At 35.7% G+C, this 19,456-nt stretch overlaps 1 protein-coding gene and 1 long non-coding RNA gene across 2 annotated transcripts in view; both read left to right on the top strand.

Annotated features, from left to right (window-relative positions):
• LOC307169983 overlaps positions 1–19,456 on the top strand; it is a 553,579-nt gene that overhangs the window by 497,935 nt on the left and 36,188 nt on the right. The window lies entirely within an intron of this gene.
• LOC307169956 (SLAM family member 5-like) lies at positions 1,823–7,978 on the top strand. The gene is made up of 6 exons (XM_079890845.1): positions 1,823–1,929; positions 2,444–2,782; positions 3,677–3,958; positions 6,042–6,149; positions 6,247–6,308; positions 7,410–7,978. Exons 1-6 carry the CDS (start codon positions 1,881–1,883, stop codon positions 7,455–7,457), a joined length of 888 nt encoding a protein of 295 aa, XP_079746971.1. The 5' UTR covers positions 1,823–1,880; the 3' UTR covers positions 7,458–7,978.

Here is a 19,456-nt window from a genome sequence, read left to right as displayed (position 1 = left end):
GGATTAATCGCAATTCTCTCACATACAACGGCGCGCTTCGACACAAACCTAACCCCTTCGCCTCCTCTCTCTTTTTTCCCTCACTACTTTCAAGAACCAATCAAACTTCACATTACGTAGATATCAGGCGGGATTATTCCATTATTCACCAATGAATAATGGACAAACACTAACTTGTTGGTAAAACCCAAGTTTTGCACATGTAAATTACAACCAAACTATCACACAAACGATTCTCTTAAAGGGGTAGATACCCACACATTGTAAAGAACTATGAATTCAGTACCCAAGAAACATTATTAGAAAGGGTCTTAAATACTCCCATTTAACTTGGAGGGGAATATCCCTGGGTTACAGTAATGTTATGTGCTTTGAGACATGAGGTAATTAAATGCAGTATATCGTGACGCTTAGGGCTGGGCGATATATCGGATGCCAATGTTATGCGCATCTCGTCAGTAAAGCCGGTTCCTTGATTTGTAGTAAATCACCATCACCTGCTTTCAGATGGAGCGGCTCAATCAAGGAACCGACTTTACTGACGAGATGCGCATGTCATCCGATAGATTGCCCAGCCCTAGTGACGCTTTGCAGACTCTGCTGTGTGTTCATGTGTTTTGAAGGAGGCGTAGCTTTAGGGAAGCTCTGAAGGGAGGGTGGGATCTCACACTTCCAAAGCTAACTCGCTATTGCTAAACTCTGTGAAATTGCCTACCCTATCTTTAAGTGGAATGAACATACTAAACATTACTCTGTGACAAAATAATATATTTTAAACAAAATAATAAATTGAACAAGCAGCTAAAATCCTTATTTTCACTGCATTGTTTAGTGTGTTCTATGTAGACTGGACTATTTGAACACTCTCTCGGCAGGTCTTCCAGAATGACTGTCAAACCTCTGCAACTGATCCAGAATGCTGTAGTTAGAGTGATGTTTAATAAGCCAAAGAGAGCACATGTCACACTCTCCTCATAAACTTAATTAATTGAATCGCATTAAAATGAAGGCTCTGATGTTTGCCTACAGAACAACCACTGGCTCTGCACTCCTTAACCTAAACTCACTACATCAGACCTGACCTCCAGAAGGTTGCGTTACCTAGTGAACAACGTTTTGTGGTGCCATCATCCCAGGCACAAAATCACTTTTTTTGTGGACAATGCTAAAGATGCATCTTTTTGGAAACACTTTAATCTATTCATTATTTATATATATATATAAAAAAAATGCATTTGATTCACTTTTTCAGTATTTTATTTTACTAAAGCAGCTATATCTAGAGAGGAAGTCAGACTGTGAGGTTCATAACAGCAGGACAGGAAGAAGCCCTTCACCTAAACTAAACACACATGGAACAAGTGGCCACTTTAAAGATGTTTGTCCATCCAGCAGATCAAACCACGTTTCTATAGAAATCAGACCACAGGTTTCAGTTTGACTCAGATGTTGCACTGCTAGTCACACCTCAATAATACTGGCATTGTGAGATAGCAGACAGTTTTACCTTTCTGTTTTGTTTTTCCATAAAATCAACAATTGATAGGCTATGGATAACTTAACAGAATGATAAAACCATTTAGATTATTATTATTATTATTATTTACCGATGTAATTCAAGGAGATTCATACAATGGTCTTTTATGTATTAAATGCATAACATCAAACAACATAACCAATGTTACATTATTATTATTTTTTTAAATCCATTATTAAACCAGTTTAAGTGTAAATAAAAATATTATTTTGATGTAAATAGGCTATATGACGTGTTCAGATTGTGTGAACTATAGGAGGGTTAAACTCTGTCGTGGGAGGATTCACAGCAGCTTGAGTGTTTTCAGTGTTAGGTCAGAGTTTTCACTGAACAACAGAAGAAAATGTTCCACATGTTTGTTTTGTTCTGTTTGTGCTGGTGGAGACTGACAGGTAAGTTATAAACACATTTTATGGCTTAATATTTCAGAACAGTGTAACAAACTACTCTTTATTATTGTAGTGTAGTTACAAACTACTACATTTTCCTCTGATAGATCAAATCAAATTGAGATATTATTGTGTGATCTGCTTTGCAGTCAGGTCTCTGTTTGACAAATCATTTTAAAATTGTTAATTACAGGTCTGGACAAGTCAGGGAAAAGTATTAAAATGTTAAAAGTCAGAGAAAGTGGCTCGGGCTCAGAGAGTCAGAAAGTGAGCTGCTTTTCAAATGTCAGGCGGGTTTTTGTGGTTTTAAAAAGTCATTTTAATGATTGTTTCTGGACATACAAATACAAATAGTCATCTCTAAAAAAGATTTTAAAAATAATTCTGCAGTAATCATGAACAACAACAAAGACAAAGAAATTCAAAATTGCCCATTACCATATAATTTCAAAGTAAAGGTGACTTCGGGGTTTGTAAAACAACAGAAGCCTAATCTGTTCATCTTCATATTCTTCAGGAGTGTTTGCTGTTGAAACAAATGAAATACAGTCAGTGTCAGTGATGGAGGGAGATTCTGTCACTCTAAACACTGATGTTACTGAAATACGTGAAGATGAAGATATACTGTGGAAATATGGCGCTGAAAAGTCTCTCATAGCTAAAATCAGCGTTGAGAACCGAATCTCCTCCACATATGATGACTCTCCTGATGGGAGATTCAGAGACAGACTGAAGCTGGACAATCAAACTGGATCTCTGATCATCACAAACACCACAACTGAACATGCTGGAGTTTATCAACTAGAGATAAGTGGACTGAAACTGACAATAAAAACATTCAATGTTTCTATCTATGGTGAGTAGAGAGCATTTGTCTCGTCCTTCACATGATTACAAGTTAAACTCAATCCGCAGCATTTATAAATAATAAAATAATTTAGACTCATTCCTCATTTGGAGGTTACGGTGAGGCACTTATAATAGACGTGAATGAGGCCAATATTTGAAGGATTTAAAAGAATATCGGAAAGAAAACTTCAGAAGCACTTTAGTATTTTTACAGTCATTTTATGCCATTGTTTTCATGACAAACAAGTTGTAGAAATTGGATATAACTTTACACAGAAAAGGTTAATAGGTGATTTGTCTCACAAAAATCATGTTAACATGCTTATTGTTCACATCTTGTGGCTGTTGGCTCAGCCTGCTATTGAAACAGTGAGTAATTTAACATTTACCGATAGGCCCCGTTCTATGGAAACTTGTTTAAAAATAAAAACGGCAATTGTCACCTTTATCTCACAATTCTGACTTTTTTTTCTCAGAATTACAATTCTGTGAAAAACAAAAACAAAACAAAAAACCTTTTCCTCAGAATTGGGCTTTTTAACTCGCAAGAATGTCAAGGAAAAAGTCAGAATTGTGAGATAAAGAGTCAGAATTATCTTTTACATGTTTTTATTCCGTGGAAGAAACAAGCTTCCACACCATTCAGTGCTTCACTGTAACATAGATTTTTGCTTTTCTGGTGGACAAATGGAAATACATTTTTGTGGCAATTAACATCATGTCAAAAATGCATCACATTGAGATTTACTTGAAATTAACCCACAATATTCCTTTAAATATTTATATACTGAAATGTTTCATTGCTTTTTGAGAAACACTCACTGACCGTCAACACACTACACTTAAAGTAAGCTTGATGTTCAGATTTATCCATATTTATGTTAATTATCTTGTTTTCCAGCTCCTCTGCCCACTCCTAACATTACCAGAGATTGTTCATCATCATCATCAAATTGTTCATTGGTGTGTTCATCAGTGTTGAATGTGTGTGATGCGACTCTCTCCTGGTACGCAGGAATCAGTGTATTGTCCAGCATCAGTGTGTGTGATCTCAGCATCAGTCTCTCTCTACCTCTGGAGGTGGAATATCAGGATAAAAACACCTACAGCTGTGTGCTGAACAATCCCATCAGCAACCAGACCACACATCTGGACATCAACACACTCTGTCACACATGTGCAGGTATGTTGGTGTTAATATTAACATTGATTAATAAGCTGATCTATTAAGTTACAGTGCTGATGATTTGATGCATGTGTGCAATTTGTCCTTTGGCCAAACCAACAACAATTCATGAACGTTTTAGTATAGGAGAGATAAAACAAGCCCTTCTAAGATTAGACACTCACAATGGCGACAACTGTCGCATCTGGTGTAGACACAGTGTAATATATGGCCGGTTGCAAAGGTTGCCCATCCGAATGAAAAATTTGACTGGAGACTAATTTCCTTAACTTCTTGCATTCGTAAAAGACTCCATATATCAACCCGTGAAGTCATTTTTAGTGATGAACTAGACACGGCTTATGCAGAATATCACGTGCTATTAAGTTAAAAGACAAAGAAAGAGACAAAATAAAATAGAAATGGAGGCACATGCTTTGTCTTTAGAAAAAATATGCTTTGTAAAATTTCCAACACAACCAGCACCACGCAAATTGGATGGTTACTGTGGTATTGTACACCTTGTCAACCAACTAAATGGAAATGATCAAGCACTGTAAAAAAAAAAAAAAAAAAACTTCTAATTTTACACAAAATAACACATTTTTTCCGCTCTTATTATTTTGTTTTAAATTGTACTCCAAACTCTGAAAAATTACAAACATTATCTGTAAATTAACTCAGCTGTTATTTTAAGTAATTCAAATTTTCTATACATAAAATATTACAGTAATTTTTACATACAAATGTATTTAAAATGACAAAAATGACCTGTAATTAAACAGTAACTTATTTTTTGATTAAATGATAAAACCGTCAAATGACTGTCGGCCCCCCAAAAACCTGCAAAATTAACGTAAAACATCCTGATTTAAATAAACCAAAAAAACACTGTTACAGTAGTTTACAGGTATTTTCTGAATTATGATCAAACAACTTCGTGTTAAACTTTTATTTATTTTTTTAAATGGTCACATGACTGGCAGCAGCAGTGTTTTTCTGGAAAAAGTGAACATTTCTGTAAAAATTGTTTTGCGCTTTATCTAACTTAGGATATTTTACAATCATTTCACGTTTTTTTGTTTGGCAGCCGTAGCGAACAGTTTTTTTTTAATTTTTTTTACAGTGCTTAGTCAAATGTGTAAAAAAAGATTCTCATTGTCTTTATTTCTGGAAAGTGTTTGTGAAACACAGAGTTTCTGCTGATGATTTTGTCAGTATGTATTTTTTCCCTGATAAGATCCTGTCTATGCAAATGTCCTTTTAGTTGGTTGCACAGAAAAGCAAGCGACTCTATTGAGAAAGGATGCAGAAAAGAGCACAACGGATTAGTGGATGAACATCATCTACCTGATCTGGAAGCTCAGAGAGAGCAAATTAATACAAGAAATGTCTCAGAAAGTTCATCCCCTTCACAATCTTTTCCACCAATTAGGCCTGAAAAAACTGGTTGGCTTCTAATGGCTCCGTTTACACCTGGTATTAAAACGTGTTTTTGTCGATCGGATCACAAGTAGATGAGGAAGACATTCCCGTTCGACCACATGAGCATTTACATGTGGAAAGCAATCCGGTCGAATGCGCTTTCGTCTACCTTTAGTGCCTGCCAACTACTTGTGATCCGATCGACCAAAACACATCTGAATACCAGTTGTAAACAGGACCTTAGGAATCACAGCAAGGAACACACAATGCTTGTTCTACCATTGATAGTTCAATGAAAATAAGGTTTTTGAAAATTGTTTTTTTGTTTTTACATTGTACTCCTGAGCAAGTTTTATACATTTCTATATTTATTTACATTTATTTTATGTGTGTGTGCGTGCGTGCGTGCGTGCGTGCGTGTGTGCGTGTGTGCTTGTGTTTGTGTGTGTGTGTGACATATGTATCATTATTATTTCTGACCATGTTTTATATATTTGAATTCATATGCTTCTATACTTCTATATTTGTATCTATATTCATTTCACTTTTTAACGTACATTCTGTATTCATTCAATCCTAGTACTGCTAACCAGAAAAGTAAATAAACGTTAAACTTCTAAAATAGTGTCAGACGGACAGATTCACTCACACTAACAGTTCATTTTGTCCATTACAGATCAAGGCCTACCTTTAGTGTTGATCTCTTCTGCTGCTGCTGCTGGATCTCTGATGATTGTTGTTATAGTCGTGATCTTCTGCATCTGCAAGAAATGTAGAAAAACAGGTCAGAAGAGCAAGTAATTATCTGTATAAAAAGACAGAAATTTCAATATAATATTGTAACTGTTATTTTAACATATCTGTGGTTGTTGTTTAAGCAGTTGAGACCCAGGAGGAAGACAGAACTGATACAGCATTGTGTAAACCAACAACACGACAAAAGGTAAGAAGCTGCAGGAAGTAGTTGCAGTCAGTTAGTGTGACTGAAGTTTGCAGCATCAGACATTTGTGGCCTTTAGACTCAACTGTCATTATTACCTTCAGCAGAGAGCCGAACAAAAGGAGAGTTTTTATGGAATTTACATTTAGCTCATGAAGAGCCGTGGGAACGGAGGAAAGAAAACTAAAACAAAAACACAACATAAAGTCCAGGCCTGATCCTCTCTCGTCTTGCTTCGGCCTCGGTCCATTCCCTCGGCTCTCGACTCCGCCCTGATTGCCACAATATATAATCTATTAAAAAGGTTATAGTTTTACGGTGCGTGTCCACAGAGCGAGTTTTTTTCAATTAATGTGTGAGCGTGAAGCTCAACTTCCATAGGAATGAACTGAAAATGCTCGCTCAGCTCCACGCACCATAAAACCAAAAATGTTTTAATGGATTATATGTTGTTGTCTTGCTCTGTCAGTCTCGTGTGTACACCGGTGTATCGTTTGACTGAACTAGATCACTCCTCTTATAATCAATGGAGTTGCATCATTACACGTCTTTAGTTTAAGGACAAACCATTTCTATTTCTGTTTCTGCTCGTTATGTGATCTCTGGCCTAAATGATCATTTGTTTAAAATCACATGTTATATAGGCTGTGTGGTTTGTCATTTTTAAATAGCCTAACCCATACAAAATCCGGTTTTATTTATCCCATTAGATTTTAATTGGAGAGACAGTTGGACATTAGTTCTCTGAAAGTAGTTATTAGCTTGTGTCACCTCTGCTGAAGTGTGTCCTCGATCTGCAGTGTCTCTGTGGTTTATCATTATCTGAGGTTAGATGCAACTTTAGCAGTCATTGGTTGCTTTGTAGACGAGCTGCAACAAGTATCTCTGCACTGTTCTCTTAATCTGTTTGATGATTTAACGGTTTGAAAAGTCATGATTGATGTCATTTCCTCTTGCTGCTTCATGTTAGCATCTATTAGTAGTAGTTTTTTCAAAACAAAATTGTCAGAATTTGTATTAAGCTTTGCACAGAGAAACATACGTTTGTGATCTTATTGCCTGTCACATCAGCAGGTTCCTGACTGAGTTTGTGTTTCCTTTCAGAAATCGAAGATGGAGTCTGTGTATGAAAATGTCCCCAAAAAACGATGATCAAATGCCATATCTACTTGAACTTTTTGTTAGAGCTCATATTGGACAATAGCTCACATTTTTGGTTTTATTTACATTTATTCTTGTACAGGATGTCTATATTTGTTTTTTCCCCCACAAATGTTGTTACTGTGTTTAAAATGTTGTTGCTCTGTATTAGTTTAATAGCATCCAGAAACTCAACTAAAATGTTATATTTTCATCTTATCATATGGAAATGCATCTAACTTTAATTATTAAACATTTGACCATGTCTGGTTTACTATATCTTTGTGTGGACTCTCCATAGATGTAATTGTTTTTATACTGTACAAACTGCATATTCTATCCCCTTACATTTTAACACACACAAACAATGCTGGCATTTATGTTACACAAGCACATCACATCATCGCTCTGGAGTCTCTCTAAGAATAGCGCTCTTTTTACCGATAGGGTGCGCTATAACATGTTGTCATGCTGTTCAGTTCTCATAGAGGAGCAGCTGATCGAAGGACTAATAATAAAAGACACATTACCTGATCATTGCGCTTTCTCCTATTGCCTGTTTGAATAATAATGCATAGTATATCAGCTTTATAGTACGGGGCTTGAATTCTTGATTCTGATTGGTTGGTGCAATTATTTTATTTGTTTAGGCCTTTCATTCATCAATAATTGGCTGTTTGTTGGTTTCTATTTCAGGCATGTTTATTAATAAATATCATAAATAAACATAAACATAACCTAGCCTAAGATATTTTTGACTGATAGGCTTACTTACAACTTCCTTAATCACTTTTTATGATATTGATGACTATACCTGATAATAGGCGCCAAATGGTGTTTATAAAACAGCATCATAGCTCTCAGGGGCGTTTACAGGATAATTTGAAAGCATCATGGACTATTCTTCTCTGTTGTACATTGTGAGTCGGCCCGTTGCTACGTGAATATATTTGAATTAACTATGTACAGCCTATCCTTCCGCTGAACAAGTCAAACTCAATCTATCTAGCGCGCTCAAGCTCAGTACAGCGTTCGTCAATGTCAACATGTTTAGTTAGGGTTTATTGTTCACAGAAACTGGCCGCGCATTACCATCGCGTGTGCAAAACTGCATTATTTTTCTAACAATTATATGTCCCGTCGTCAGTTATTCCTTATTGTTCACAACGTTTGAGATTAGAAACTAAATGGCAATGAACAAAATGTAAAAGACAGGCATGCTGATCTATATCTGGAAAGTTCTGGTCCAGTCGTACATCCGAAGCTTTCGCCTGCACACCCACTGAATCTAAGCAGGACTGAGCCTGGTTCGGAAACCTCATGGGAAAACAAGGTTGCTGCTGGAAGAGGTGTTACTGAGGCCAGCAGGGGGTGCTGCTCATCCTGCAATCTGAAAGTGAAAGTGACGTGAAGATGGTGTCCCATACTCGGAATTTGTGCTGTATTTCACTCATCCAGGTACACACACACACACACACACACACACACACACACACACACACACACACACACACACACACACACACACACACACACACACACACACACAGTGGGCAGCTCATTGTAGTTCTTGGAAAGTGGATTATGTTTAATAAAACCAGAATATATAACATAAAACCATCTATCACATAAACAGAGATATTTCATGTTCAATTCCATTGTTAGAAAATGTGTTTACAGGCTTAAGTTTAAGGCACATTTTCCTTGGCTAATCAATGTTTAAGTAATGAAAACAATATATATATATATATATATATATATATATATATATATATGTATATATATATATATATATATATATATATATATATATATATATATATATATATATGTATATATATATATATATGTATATATATATATATATATATATATATATGTATATATATATATATGTATGTATATATATATATATATATATATATATATATATATATATATGTATATATATATATATATATATATATATATTTATAAACCTGTGAAAGAGAGAGAGATTTGCACAATTAGAAATATTTTCCATAGTTCAAACAAACAGATAACATTTAAAATGAGTCAAACATACTTTAAATAGTTCTAGTAAACTCTCTGCAGCTCTTCAGGAAATGTGGCGGTAGAGACCGAACTGACCAGTCAAGTGCAGGTGATCATTTCCATCACACAGTGATAATATTTTACAAACACATCAAGGAAACATAATTACATGATTAAATCACACTGAAAAAAGTTAAGAGCTGACACAGACAAAATGGAGGAAAATATGGGGATAATGTCACAGTATTCTTTACCTTGAACAGGTCTCCATCTTCCTCACATCAAATACAAGAACTTCACTGTAAAAAACTAATCAGCAAAACTTACAAAAGGCAGAATGATAAACATTTTGTAACAAATAAAAACATTCACTTTTACACATTTAACATGAATATATAAAATCTATAATAACAATATTGTTTTACCATGAACATCATTCAGATGCTTAACACCATTAAAATGCTTGTGCAGCAGTAACGGAGTATATATAACAATACAATACACAATGCATAAAAACATATTTGCCATTTATGTACCTGCTCCAATTCAAGTCTTTCACTGCAGTTTGTACAGGTTCAGTTCCTGAGATTCAGAGTTTGATCAAGGACACAATGATAATATTTCATGGATCAACTCTTACTGAATTTGAACTGCCTTTTTTAACCAAAAAACATTGTTTACCAGACATTCAAGCATCAGTGTGGAGAATGTACAGTGAAATGTATAAAAAAGAAAAAGAAAAAAAAAGTTAAAATATTCCTGGTAAAAACAAAAACCCAGTTAAAAGTTAACAAAGCTGGTTGAACAAGGGAGGTGGTTAAATGAGCTGTTCCATGAACGATGTATAAATAACGTTTTTGTGCAAACATTTGGAGAACAATCATTCTAATCCCAATACTGGAATAACCCTGAGAGAACCTTTCCAGAACATTTGCTGAGTTATGAGATTAACATTCCCTGATAGTGTAGCCTAGATGACATTGCTAAAACTGTACAAATGTAACATAATCAGGCAGTGTCAATGTACAGACTGAATTGCATTAAGATGCTCATTTGCACGTATAGTCTATTAAGAGCACTTGCATCTTGAAAACATATTAATTTTCCTAACCAGTTATAAATTAATGTAAACAAAACAGATGATATGTCAAGATCACGTTTACATGCACCCAAATGATCTGTTAGTAATCGGACTGATGGCTCAGATGGATTGACAAACCTTCATGTAAACGCCTTAATCAATCCAATTTTCATCAGACTGAAAAGGATAGTGTAGATCTGAAATGTTCGTCTCAATAAAAAAATAAAAAAAATACTAATAATAACCTATAACTTGTCTTGAATCTTATGAACTAGTGATGGATGAGAATTAATATTTAGTAAACCTTAGCTCTTCTATGCTTTTCTTCTTTCTTTTTTTGGTTTGTTAATTCTCAGGAATTATACTTGAGGCAGCTCCAGTGATTATCATCGCGACTTTCTCCCGTTCTGAAAACACTTGTGCTGCAGTTTTGCTCTGAAAACACATCAAGGACCCTTTGCACATTTCCACGGTTCTCAGAAGCGGAAGTACCCATGGTTGAGTAAACATATATAGTGAAAAGATCTACAATAGCGTTTCCACCACTTTGAGAAATAGGAGAATAAAGTGGTAACCTGACACTATTTTTTGCTGCGGATAATAAGAATTTCAGTTGATCTTCTTCCATTTCCTTTTGCCTAATTTTCTCATTTCTCTTTGTTCATTTTTAGTGATACTATTAAAATAAAAATGTTACTCTGGAAACTAATAATCAACTCTTCGGTGCAAGTCTCAGTCTCCATATGGGACTCATCATTACTCATCATCCTCCTGTGGACTGCCAGTGGGATTAAGGGCTGTTTATTCTGTGACATCATTCTCCTGAAAGGAAGAAGCAGATTCACTGAAGGTAAAACAAATGTTCAGGATTGATGATTCAGTCACACACACACACACACACACAAAGAAAAGTGTTTTTCTCTCTGATGTTTAGTGAATGTAAAGACCCCTGTTCTTCATTCAAGCAGCGCTCTCTTAAATACATCAATTAGAATTGATGTTTCTATGTGATAATTTCTGAACGAAACCACACATACATTCACACAGAAAACACAAACAAATACACACTACCTCACTGTCAGCAGGACACGTCCGAGGAGTCACAGTATGATTAAAGGGTTAGTTCACCCAAAAATGAAAATTCTGTCAGTAATTACTCACCCTCATGTTGTTCCAACCCCGTAAGACCTTTGTTCATCTTCGAAACACAAATTAAGATATTTTTGATTAAATCTGAGCGCTGGTTCACTCCTCCATAGGCTTTCAGAGGGACCGAAACTTGCTGGCCCAGAAAAGTTATTAAAGAGATCGTTAATATAGTCCAAGTGACTCCAGTGGCTCAATCTTAAGTTTATCAAGCGACGAGAATACTTTTTGTGCGCAAAAACAAACAAAAATAACGACTTTATTCCACTATTCATTTCCTTCTCTCTGGGCCTCTAGTTGGTTCACGTAGTGTTTTTGCGTAGCGCGTCTGTGTTACACGTCACCACGTAGACTCACAATTGGCCGAAGCGGGTCATGTGTGTGATGCGTGATGACGTGCAACACAGACGCGCAGCGCAAAAACACTACGAGGCCCAGAGAGAAGGAAATGAATAGTATAATAAAGTCGTTATTTTTGTTTGTTTTTGCGCACAAAAAGTATTATCGTCGCTTGATAAACTTAAGATTGAGCCACTGTAGTCACTTGGACTATATTAACGATCTCTTTAATAACTTTTCTGGGCCAGCAAGTTTCGGTCCCTCTGAAAGCCTATGGAGGAGTGAGACAACTCTCAGATTTCATCAAAAATATCTTAATTTATGTTCCGAAGATGAAGGAAGGTCTTACGCGGTTGGAACAACATGAGGGTGAGTAATTACTGACAGAATTTTCATTTTTGGGTGAACTAACCCTTTAAGGGATGTTTCTTTCAGCAGCGTCTGTCTGTGGATTCTCAGGCTGATGAAGGGGCGTTAGTTCATGGCCATTTTTCTTCTGAATGAAAACAAATTCAGTTAAAACAAATGTTCAGGATTGATGATTCAGTTGTTACTTACTTAAGTAAAACAGCACAAGAATATCACTCTAAAATAGTCAGTTATTACTGTTTCTATGTTTTAATTTCTGAATGAAACACGCAAAAAAAATTATGCTGGTAGGTTAAGAAAACCCTTACACTGTAAAAAATTTGCTGTAGTTATGCAGCTGTTTGCCAGTAACTTACTGTAGATTTAAATTTATGCTGTTTACTGGCAACAGTTTGTTCAAAGTTAAATGAACATTAAACATTAACAAGTCTTTGTCTTTACAGAATAAAACTATAAAATAACAATCTAATGCAAAGCATTCTGGGAACCAGAAATCTTCATCAACCTTTTTCTGTTTTTTTTTTCCTTCAGATTTTGGTTCCCAGAATGCTTTACATGAGGCTGTTATTTTAGTTTTATTCTGTAACGATAAAGACTTGTTAATGTTTAATGTTCATTTAATTTTGAACAAATTGTTGCCAGTAAATAACATAAATTTAAATCTACAGTAAGTTACTGGCAAGTAGCTGCCAGTAATACTGTAATTTCTACAGATTTTTCTAATAGTGTAGTTATAAGGTTAATGGAACCCTTAGTGAAACATGCAAGAAAAAAAAAATGGTGTATGAAAAATGGTACAAAAGCACAATGCATGCACCAGCCATGATTATTGTGCAGTTAGCTTAAATTTGGCATATCAAATTATTTTTGACTGGAAAAGATTTTATGTACACAAAGTATCCTGCAGCATAGTGTGAAGTCAGAGAGTACATTAACTGATTCAGGACAAATATAATTTAATTTCATGGAAATTAAAGCAGCAGGATTTTTAGCAGTCTTCTACTAGACCTACATGTTTGCTCCTTTATCTGTTTCTGGTTTAAGTGAAACACACATTTGTTCAATGAAGTTCAAAAGAGACTCGCTTGTGGTAAAGAGAAGCAGTTTTGCCCAATGAAAATGTGCGCCTTGAATTCACACAAAACGACTTGCTTGCATGATAATTTTCTTTATTCGAAATTATTAATTTTATATTTTATAAAACTGAATAGGGGAAATGGTCTTTGGCACAACTGAACTACATCTAAAAGCACCGTCTATTTAACAGGGGTAGCCGCAGCTCGTGCGTAAATAATTTTGTCAGTAAGACAAGCATTTTTATTCAGTGATAACTACAAAGAAAAAAAAAACATAGACATAATGGTGTTTCCACGTCCGATTTTATCCAAATTCAGATACGAATTGTAATGAAGACTGTAGTATGCACTGATTACTGTTACGGTTGTAAGCCCATCTATTGGTCCAATGAGGGTCTCCAATAATACGGGGAAGGTTTCTCTGCGTATTGCTTGTCTTTCCTTTTTCACGACACAACAAGATTAAATGCAATATATTTTTCTCACATGTATTGACTCGTTTTTTCATCTGACTCCATAAAAGAAAAAGGTTTTAATGATGTCTGGGTATCATTAAAAGTGAACGAATATTTGATTATTCTTTTTAAACTCTGACTGTATCTTACCCGCCAAAATCAGGACTATATCGCTTTGAGGTCCTTTCTCGCAAGGCACAATTTCGCCAGTTCCAGTCATCAAAACAGAGGTAATTTTGGTTACATACCTGAGATCTGCTGTATTCACACATACACAATCAAAGATAGGCTACTTAAGAACACCCTTGAAATGCACCCTCTGAAATTTAATTCAATCGTTTTACCTCAGTCACAGTTTTGGCCACTATTATAGGTGTAATCGCTCACGTAGCCTACACTTATCTAAAGTAACATTAAACTAAAAGCAGTAGTAGCCTATAGACGCACCCAGATTTAGGTTGATCAAACAACCTAATTTCTGTTTCTAAACGGAAATAAACTTGTCTCTACATCCAAGTACGCTTATATACAGATATTAGCCGTCGCTAATCTGACGCAAAACTTGTGGGAGTATACGAATCCGATAATCTACTTGGGGGGGGGGGGGAACTTAAGAGTCAGTCAGAATAAAATCAAACGTTCAAAATGTATTGACCAGGTAATGAAGCAATAATTCAAAATCCAATTCATTAGAATAAAATCATCAATTGATTTTATCATAACAACAATTCAGAAATCGAGGAATTAGTAGAAATTATTACCTGGCAATGAAAATTACACACAGAGGTTGTGTGGGAAGTCAACCTACAGACTCCCCGAACTTTTCTGCACCTTTTCCTTATATACCCAGATAATTCAATATTCTTACCAAATGGTGGCGTCTGTCATTATAATTAGATTTTGGTCCCCTATTGAGGGGCTCACAACTGTGAGATCAGCTTGTTTTACATGCAGGAGGAAGTTTGAATGGATGATCTGGGGAAGGAAACACCTTTCAGAGACACATCACTTTTCATAACTTCTTTTAGCTTTTCTTTATAGTTGGGAGAATGAGACCATTTACCAGGCGCACTGAGACACTTTAAATGATACCAAACATGCATAGTTACTTCTTGTACATACTTAACATTGCATAGGTTTTCAGTGAGTTTTAGGTGAGGAGGAGAAGGGGGGGATGGTGTGACTGTAAAAGTGAGGCATGAGCTGCACTGTGTGCTGCGTCTCGGATGTTTCTGTTACATGTGCAAGAGAGAGTTCAAATGTTGATTCTCATGAGAGCCTTTTGTTTCCTCGAGGGACATACTGGCACCCACCTTACAGAACTAAGCTCTGCAAGGCTGTGGCCCACCAGGAATTGGGTTTTGCACTCCTGCTCTTTATCCTTGCTATTAGCAAATAAATTATTTTATAGACACTTGAATAAGCTCTTGTTTTAAAGGTTGGTCTGCAATTTAATGTTCACTTTTTGCATCAGCAGTTCCTGATTGTGTTTTTGTTTCCTTGCAGAAATCAAAGAAAGAGGTCATGTATGAAAATGTCCCTAAAAATATATGATCAAATACTGGATCTACTGGATCTGATGTTAGAGCTCATAGGGGCCCTGACTCACAACCTTTGGTTTCTCACAGAATCTCTGTTTTGCTTTTGATCTTTCTATGACATTGTTTGATCACATCACAAGTTGTTATTGTGATTTCTGATATGTTGTTGCTCTGTAATGTAGTACTGTAATGTAGTGGTTCAAAAATAGTACAGCATCCAGAAACTCTAAATGTTTTTTTAGCTTAACAAAATTGACTAACTTTATTAAATATTGTACCCAGCCTTCACTGTGCTCTTACATTTTTCACTTCTTTTTAAATTGAGTATTGAATGATTTGCATAGTGGTTTACAGTAGCCTAGTCTGTAAATGCATGTTTTTTTTTACCCCCAAAAAACGTTCAGTGCAAACTCTAGATTATAAATATTTAATTGGTCACTCATGCCAATCACAGGTCTGATTGCCTAACCTACCCCAAACGCTAATCCCTAAAGGCATATCAAACAAAATCAGGCCAAAACGAATCGGTTCGAAAAAGTTGGCTCATTTCTCCTGTTCAGTCTGTAAAGGTCAGACATCGAATGAAAACATGAGCGCACTGGAACGCTGCCATAGTAGAAAATGAAGTTGTACTGACACTGTTTTTCATGTTTAATACGGTAAAGCTGCTTGATTTTAAGCAGTCTATTGTATAAAGTGATATATAAATAAATGTGGCAAGACTCTCCTGGAGTGCATAATTGCAGAACTTGTGCAAACATATCCATGGTTTTCTTATGCTTGATTAAAATGCTTGCTGTTTTCTCAATTTTGTTGTGTTTTTTTGTTATTGAGAGGAAAGCATGCAGCACATATTTACACATTCATCTAACCTAACTCATTTAACCGTCACTCTCAGCAAACAAAGCGAGCGAGTGTTGCCATCTTCAGTTCAGCGATACAATAAATTAAGGAAATGAAAAGTGGAATAAAGTCGTTATTTTTGTTTGTTTTTGCGCCACATTTCTTCTTTCTCCATTGCCGTATGTCTGATCTCACGACATTTCCACCGAACTCGCGAGACATCCGATTAAACTCCGCCTACTCAGCAGGCGCAACACTTGAACAGAACACTGTACAACTATAATAATAAATAAATGTGACTTGACCATGGCCTTTTGCACACGAATAATTTTGAGGGTGATACAGATACAAATATTGGCTCCGCTGCACACCCTTAGTGGTCCGTGTATCTTTTGGTCATTTGAGTTCCTGTTTGTAATGGAATAACGAGTAATGAAAACCAGCTTGTTTATTCGTTTTTTAGTTAAGTTGGAAAAACTAAAAATTTGATTTTGGCTTGATTTTTCATTTTTCGTTTGTGGTTTGCAAATCGGCTTCGATATTTCATTTGCACACGTGGGCGGCGCTGAAACTCCCCTTTCATCTGATTGGTCAACGCTCCGCCTTCAGTAAGCTATGAGCTTTTCAAATGCACTTTAATAAAATAATGTCTGAAACCACCACTCACTGTTAACTACGCACAATATTTGAAACAGAAATATGTTTCTGGTCACGTCATTCGTGCTGCTGCGACTTGCAAGCGACCCCAAAAATGTGAACTACAGTATGACAGATTATTTTAGCATGATGTATTTCCCATTGGTAAATACAGTGCAAATTACGTCTCTTTGGATAAAACGGAAGTGGAAATAAAAACGAAAAAAAACAAAAAAAAAACAGACTGAACTGTAGGCTACCATGATAATATGTCCGTAACATTAGATGTCCACAGATAACATACCCATAACTGTTACATTAGAGTTAGGGAATAACACAGTTTTTACATCATTATGTCTGAAGTTCCCTTTAAACATGAAAACCCAACAACCCAATGGGTATAAACACTTGTTGTGTAAAACATCTGTTCATAATCTGTGATTAAACAATTCCAATACGAATAGCACCGGGAGGCATGGAATAACTCTTCAATGATCAATCTGCATTTTAAGCCAACTAATTTTACAGTAGGCTGATATTCAGAATGTCCCTTTACACAAAGGAAGCTTAGACAGACAGACAGACAGACAGACAGAAGTTTGAATGTGTTAGCTTATATAAATTTAGGAACATAAGCATTACAAACTACAATAGCCCACAAAGAACTGTATGATACACTGTAAAAAAATTGCTGTAGTTATGCAGCTGTTTGCCAGTAACTTACTGTAGATTTAAATTTATGTTATTTACTGGCAACAGTTTGTTCAAAGTTAAATGAACATTAAACATTAACAAGTCTTTGTCTTTACAGAATAAAACTATAAAATAACAATCTAATACAAAGCATTCTGGGAACCAGAAATCTTCATCAAACTTTTTCTGTTTTTTTTCCATCAGATTTTGGTTCCCAGAATGCTTTGCATGAGGCTGTTATTTTAGTTTTATTCTGTAAAGATAAAGACTTGTTAATGTTTAATGTTCATTTAATTGTGAACAAATTGTTGCCAGTAAATAACATCAATTTAAATCTACAGTAAGTTACTGGCAAGTAGCTGCCAGTAATACTGTAATTTCTACAGATTTTTCTAACAGTGTATGATCTTGTCTTCACAAAAACTACATGCAGGGTTTTTAAACATCTCTGGTGGAGAAAATATAGTTTATTCTGGGCAGTATGGCATGCCATAGCCAAAAGCAGGATAACTTGTAGGCTATAGTCTACTTGAAAGGAAAACAACTTTGCAGAGTAAAAACAGATTTTGTGTTGAATCATTTTTTTTTTCTAGTAGGCTACATCTTAAAAAAAAAAAAAAAAAAAAAATAGAGCTCATGACAAATAAAAGTTCCAGATGGACAAACATTAAATGCAAAAACCAGTGTGAATAACAATATCTTAAAATAAACTAGAGAGTGGATACACAGATATGGCCTATTTATGAATGAAATTCATGTATTTATTTTGTTATTTACACTGATGCAAACCGGGAAAGAGTAGAAGACTTATTATCCTGTCGCCCCCTCTAGTGGACAGCATTAAGTATTACGGCCTTCTTTGCTCAGATAACGCAAGTCAATGGATTTTTTGGGAAAGCAAGTCTGACAACAAGTTTCTAACTTGTTAAAAAATATAAGCAAGTCAGACCAGTCTGAAGTGTCTGAGCCGAGTTTGGTGAAGCATTAAAGTTCTAGGCGGAGTCAGTTTCTCATAATAACAATAATAATAATAATAATAATAATAAATAATAATAGTTTAAATATATGCTGGCTTTCTTAGGCCAACATAATAAAGAAAATTCAGAGAAACATCGACCAATTCAGTTATATTATGTAATAAAATGATATTAGTTTTATAATAAAACTAATAACATTGTAAAGGTATGTCGTGCTCTTCAACCAACGTGATTTTAATTTAACCCAAACCTGGTAATTTTGTCAGTATTAATGTACATTCACTGATTCTAGCTTCTCTCTTTTCTGTCTCTTTCTTTTCATGTGAACTGAGTAGGCTACACATGCTTATATTCATAAATATAACCTTTATTTCTATTAAACTTTCAAAATTATTTATAGCCTACAGTGGGAGATGGTCCTCACTGCAGAAAAATACATAAACATAAAATCCGGGGGGAGGAGTCGGATTCAGATCCAACTCCTCCCACCTTACATACCTAAACCTACCAATCTCCACCCCCTGATCCCTAAACCCACCCCTAAACCTACCAATCTCCACCCCTAAACCTACCAATCTCCACCCCCTGATCCCTAAACCCACCCCTAAACCTACCCATCTCCACCCCTAAACCTACCAATCTCCACCCCCTGATCCCTAAACCCACCCCTAAACCTACCCATCTCCACCCCTAAACCTACCAATCTCCACCCCTTATATAAGATCCGACTCCTCCCCCCGGATCTTGTGTACTGCATTGAGGTGCTACTGGAGAGTGGGGAGAAAAAGTATTTGATACACTGCCGATTTTGCAGGTTTTCC

Source organism: Squalius cephalus, assembly GCF_949319135.1.
Source record: "Squalius cephalus genome assembly, chromosome: 13".
In the NCBI taxonomy this organism is placed as follows: domain Eukaryota; kingdom Metazoa; phylum Chordata; class Actinopteri; order Cypriniformes; family Leuciscidae; genus Squalius; species Squalius cephalus.
Note: the sequence above shows the minus strand (reverse complement) of the source record. Positions and strands in the feature narration are given on the sequence as shown.